Consider the following 6000-nt stretch of genomic DNA (forward strand, 5'->3'; position numbering starts at 1 on the left):
CTCTGCTCCTGGGGGACTGACAGAGATGATGAGAGTAGCAGTGTCAGCCTCTGGGGTGACTGGTGCTGATTGAGAGTGCAGTGTACTAACTAAAGGCCCTGTACAAGGGGACAGTAGCAAGCAACACCGGAGAGCATCTACAGTATACTCAGGATGCAATATATGGAGAGAATCTAAAACAATCCGTTTTGCAAATTGACCCATTTACATACACATGATCACAGAATCTCCAGATGAACTTCAAAAGCAGCAGTTAGAATGCAGCCCCACCCATTACTGTTGATTTTATCAACAGTTCAAACCCTCTCGGAGCGGATCTGACCATCACCACACAAACATTTCCTCTCAGGAGAGGAGGGCTCTACAGCCGGAGGTCAGTGAATCACTGGGTCAGGAACACACACACGCACACACACACACACACACACAGCTGTACATCTCTGAGTGCCAGGACATGCTGAGTGAATCCCTCGCCAGCTGAGGAGATGAGCTTATAATTGGCACCCGGCTGCTGCATAACTGTAATACCTATATAGACCACTGGCTGGATCCTGTATGAGCAGCTTGCCTCCGTTTTCTCTATGGACATTAAGGGGAAAGTGAGACACAGGGGAACTGCGGAAAGCAAAACCACCAACCATGTCATTTCACCGTAACAAGGGTTTCACAAGTGGCGAGTTGGTAATTTAAAACAAACTACTCCTGAATCAACATGGACTGTGGTTTCAGCCCCCGTGTTTTCTGTTGCCAAATTGTGGCCCATCCCCCATTCCCTAACTGCCCAGACCCCTGTAATCTCCCCCACAGAGCCCAGGACCACTGTGAGAAGAGTGGAACAGCAGGGCGTTCACACCTCTCCACAGAGCTCCAGAGGTCCAGCCCTTCACACCTCCAGACAGGACTGGGGGGATAACAGGAGGGGCAGCCCCCACAGACACTTCTCTGATCCCAGCTGACACACCACTCCTGTCCCCCCACATTGGCGGCCATAGTCCAAAACAGAGTCAAATCCATTTCAATGGCTTGAATCCGAATTAAAAACCAAAGTGACCACTCAACCGTTGTACAGGGCTTTGTCCTTAAGTTACAGAAGTTTCCTTCTAATGCATGTACAGGCCTGAGTCGTCTGTTTGATAAAACTGGGGCATCAGGACCACATGAAGCACCTAGGGCCTTTGTCCATCTCTACATAAGGTCCACCAAACCCATTCAAGCCATCATCACCTTACACAGATGTCGTTTTCAATTGACATACACACAGAGGCTTATTATACCCATTACCACACAGGCAGTAAAAGCAAGGCCGTCAGGCAGACTGCTCCATGGCCCCTGCCACCAGGCTAAGCATGTCTCTATTAACCTTTCAAACAAGCCTTTCTAATGTTACCACTCCCTGTCTGAATCTCACAGGCCTGAAGCTCGATCAGGGGAGGACCAAAAAGCCCTTTAAAAAGTGAATAAAGAAAGAAAGAAATGAGTCACATGGAAAGTGTCTCCAACAAAAAACAGCAAACCTTTTCTGCTGCCCAACAATGGGCCCCATTGTCCACAGGGTATGAAATGTACTGATTGCAGAGATGAGAAGCCTGGAGAAGAATAGCCTGACAGCACACATACACATGTCCAACAACACACACACGCCCACACAAACATAGATGGTAATGTGATTCATAAACAGGCCGATACAAAAAAAACAGCAATAAAAGCAATAATAGAAATGTGTGCAATCATATATGGAGATGGAACCTCAGTGTAGACACAGAGAAAACAGAGCTGTTTTAGTACTAAGAGACCTCAGCCCAGTATCAATATTGGTTTAGCAGCAACCGCATTTAGGAGGGCAAGCTCCAGTAGAGTGACCAACATGGACAGGATGACCTCAGTCTGTTGGTCACAGCTAAACTATCCATGATCTAAGAAGGAACGCCACACCTCACAATTAACACATGTTGCAGGGATGGGCTGAATGGAACAGCTCAATATCAGACAGCTGGAGTCTCCTATGCTTCCAATCCAACTCAGACCAATACGGGTGGAGAGAATAGGCAGTTCCACCTCTTGAACAGTGCCTGTTCGGCTTTGGAGCAGTTCTAGAACCGAGGCCTGGATCAATATTGACATGCTGGAGATATGGAGAGGACTATCAGCAAACACAGCTCAGACTCTCCAGAGCAAGTCTGGTATCTGCAGCCAGACCGTTAACCTATCCCATCCCTCGGGTCTGGTATATCCTGTCGCCTGGTACCAGGCACAGGGAAGCAGCAGGGCTTCTGCAGCTCTCAGCCTCCAACATGATGGATGAACACTCCCCTTGTTGCCTCAGAGATTCATTTGACCAAAGTCAACTTGAGCTCATCTCCTTCTCTCTCTTTCTCCTCGTGTCCAGCGCACACACACACACACACAGGACCATAAATAACCTCTTGCTTTGCCTGTGTATATCTGACAAGAGCTCTCACATATAGTTCATGAACCCTGTCCTCGGGCAGTCTCACACGGTGGTCTGTGTGAAGGCCTAGATCCCTAATTTCATTAGAGCAGGCCACAGGGCATGACAGGAATCAGACACACATTCACTCCTGGACATGGAACCGTCAGCATTAGTGACAAAGAACGTGTTTTGTGTGTGTGTGGTCAATATAGAAGGTGCAACATTCTCGTTTCTCCCGTTCTCTCTCAGTCCACCCATGCTGCTCCAACATGGTCCGCAGACAGACCACCAGCTGGCCCAAGTCAGCCATCATGCATGTTTTCCAGATCAAAGCATGATGGCTCCAGACAGGCAGGTCGGAGCTGTGCGTCTTGCAACATCTGTACTGATGTCGAACAGGAGGAAACCCCCCAGGCCGACCTCACCTCAGGGTCCAAGCTACTCCCCAGCCCCCAGGCCGACCTCACCTCAGGGTCCAAGCTACTCCCCAGCCCCCAGGCCGACCTCACCTCAGGGTCCAAGCTACTCCCCAGCCCGACCTCACCTCAGGGTCCCAGCTACTCCCCAGCTCCCACGCGTCTCCAAGACCTGGAAGATAAGCTGATGGCGCACCCCACAAGAGATAAGGGGAAGCTAGTTATGTATCCAGTTTCCTGTTGATGTGCAGTGACAGGTTGTGAAATGCACAGACGAGGCAAAGTGGCCATAGATAAAAGCCTGACATACATGGCTTACATGTCTTTCAAACACAGCCCTATCTATCATCACACACGGGCCAGAGCCAGGAGACCCACATGGGAGGATGCTTTGGGCATCAACTCTCCCCTGATGCTTACACATGTGCTAACTGATCCACTCCCATCTCCTCCTCCAGAACAATGACGTCCAAGTCTTTGAAAGTTCAGATGAAGTCATCACAGAGATGACTAGCAGTGACTTCATACTCCATGAGACCTGAAGGGGAGGGAGTGGGGGGGGGCGCTAGACAGTGGGGGATGGGGGACTAATAGGGGATTACAGAGCCCAGCAGAATGACATCAGCAGAGGAGGAGGTGAGGCAGAGGTAGAGTACAGAGGGGCATTTCCACTCTACTCTGACTCAGTGTCGGCTAGCATCACACTCTAAATCATACAGCTTTCTGCTGGAGCTCCGGTAGGTCTGCCAGAATAATATAGACCAATAGAAACAGCCCTGTAAGAACGGGAAAGAAATAGAGAGAGGGGAGAGAGGTAAAGAGAGGGAAAGAGGGAGAGAGAGAGAGAAGGAAAAGGAGGGGGAATCCCCCTTGTCTGGAGACTAGGGGTGTGGAGAGGAGAACACGGGGAAACTAGAGCTGCTGGCGGCCCACTCGGCACAAAGCCTTCAGTAAAACCCTGGCTGGCTGGCTGGCTGGGACCCTGCTGGGCAGACAGACACTAACGCAGCCAGGACGTCTGATTACGTCTGGGCCCCGGCCTGGCTGGACCGGGCCCGGCCGCCTCGGTTGATGATCATTACAATTATAGAGCAGACAGGTCCAGACTGCCAATCTGTATTACTGAGTTAGGAGCAGTGGCATCAGACTCCACTGACTTGACAGCACCCGGGCCTGGAGACGCAGCTCCAGCTCAGACACCATGCCTCTACCTCTCTCTGCTGCCTTCACTTCTGCTGCTGCCAACATTTCTGATACAAGAACCAGATGTTGTTATCTGCTGGATATGTCATTGGGGCAGTCAGGGCGCCTTGCATCATCTTACTGCCAGGTCTCCGGCCAGACTGGCAGCCCATGTGCGTCTGCTTGAGGAATCTATGATAGGTAGGACAGGGGTCTGGAGCCCCTCTTAATGACAGCCCTCGGCTCTTTAGGGGTCTGACCACTGGCCACTGCGTGCCATGCTGCTGAGATAGTCACAGCATGTTAGGGACACACACACAGCTGGCTCACATGCCCACAAGGCCAGGCATGTAGGAAAGTGCACAGGAGTGGTTCACACCAAGACGAGTATGGATGATGTGACTGAAACAAGGCAGCAAAAGTGAAGTGAAGAAAGGGAGGCTTTTAAGAGGCTCTGTTTTGGCTTTTAGAGATGGTAAATGAGATTTCAGCACATTAGAGGTCAGAGTGGAATCCAATTTTTGGGTCAATGAGATTTCCATTTACGGATGATTATATGAAAAGGTTTCCTGTAATAGGATTGCGCTACAAATTCAACCTTCCATAAATGTTTGTTTATGTATGATACTGTCTATGGTCCATATTCAGTAATAGGGTAGCCAAATCAAGAGATGACTGTCTATTGAGATGGCATGTCTGCTAGAGCCCACTCCCTAGTCTCTACAAATATTTGTGACTTTTGGTAGGTTGCATGATTCGAATAAACTGAATGTTTGATGCATGGTTGCCTGTAGAATTTATCAAAGTAATTTTTTTTATGCGTGTTTGGATTTAGATGTATGCGCCAAGATACCAGTCCTAATAAACTTCCATTGTCTGGCGGTGTGCATGTGTTGCATGTTGCAGGTAGACAGTAGAAATCTGGCTTGCTCAGACAGTTTCTGAAAGAAGGTGCGTTAAAAGACCTTACCGATACGCACTTCAAGTGAAGTTCAATTGTTCCATTGTTCACAAAACGGTCCACCACATGCATTAGCCATGTCAAGGTTTTATTCAGATGCTAAACTGCATTAGGACCAGGATGCTCAAATGTAACCACAACCATCCTTATTTAGAAACATTTCACCACATTGCTTTAGGGGGTGAACTCACCTAGCAGAATTTGTCAAGTAAAATTCCACGGAATATCCGAAGTAGCTCCCGTTAGGTCCGCTGTAGACAGTAGGATTCTCCACGTCCAGGTTGAAAGCAGAGCCGAATGGGTGGAAAAGTGTGAATAAAACCCAAATTATACAAAGGAGCGTATGGTTTAGAGAGAGTGTTTTCCCAAACGTCTTCGACCGATATCTTTTAGAACCCATTTTTTTTATAAATTAGTCCACTAAGCGTTGGTTCGAGTCAAGACTTATTACAGCCAAATTATTTTTTAGATTTAAAGTCCGTAGTCTCTGGAACAAGGGAATCAGTCTCGTTGTCTTGTCTGCATGCCTGTAACTCAAACTCTTCTGTATCTTATTAACGCTCTGTCAGCTTCCTTCGACGTCCTCACCCCTCGCTCTCTCTCACTCACTATGGTTTCCCTGCTCACCTAATTGAGAGTAGGCTATATTGGAAGGAGGGAGTTCTGTTCATGACAAACTTTTGGAGAGGTGGAGCTTTTGATTCACAAAAAAGCAATCGGAGCAAGTAGTGCAGAGAAAAGTCCCAAGTACCCTCAACGGCGAAAAAGCGTTTGTCTCTGCGCTTCACGGTGCGCAAATATTTATAATCAACATCATTTAGGTAGACGTAGCTCACCGTACCTTCAAGCATGAACGTAGATAGGCTTTTATCATTCTTGATAGCAGACAAATGATTAACTCCAGACAGAGGGGTTTCTGTCGTTGATATCCTTCAACAATTAACTTAATACAACTGACCTTTTCAACCTGGACTCGGCTAGGTGGGCTTTAGTGTCTGATAAGTGTTGAG

General features: G+C 48.2%; 1 protein-coding gene across 1 annotated transcript in view; it reads right to left on the reverse strand.

The window, feature by feature from the left end:
* Window positions 1–5573, reverse strand: part of itga5 (integrin, alpha 5 (fibronectin receptor, alpha polypeptide)) — a 34181-nt gene extending 28608 nt beyond the window's left edge. Inside the window, exon 1 of the mRNA XM_067240840.1 lies at window positions 5182–5573. Within this exon, the coding sequence (XP_067096941.1) occupies window positions 5182–5390 (209 nt within the window). The 5' untranslated portion in view covers window positions 5391–5573. The remainder of the gene's footprint in view (window positions 1–5181) is intronic.
* Between the last annotated feature and the right edge of the window lie 427 nt (window positions 5574–6000).

This window comes from Osmerus mordax, chromosome 7, assembly GCF_038355195.1.
Source record: "Osmerus mordax isolate fOsmMor3 chromosome 7, fOsmMor3.pri, whole genome shotgun sequence".
NCBI lineage: Eukaryota > Metazoa > Chordata > Actinopteri > Osmeriformes > Osmeridae > Osmerus > Osmerus mordax.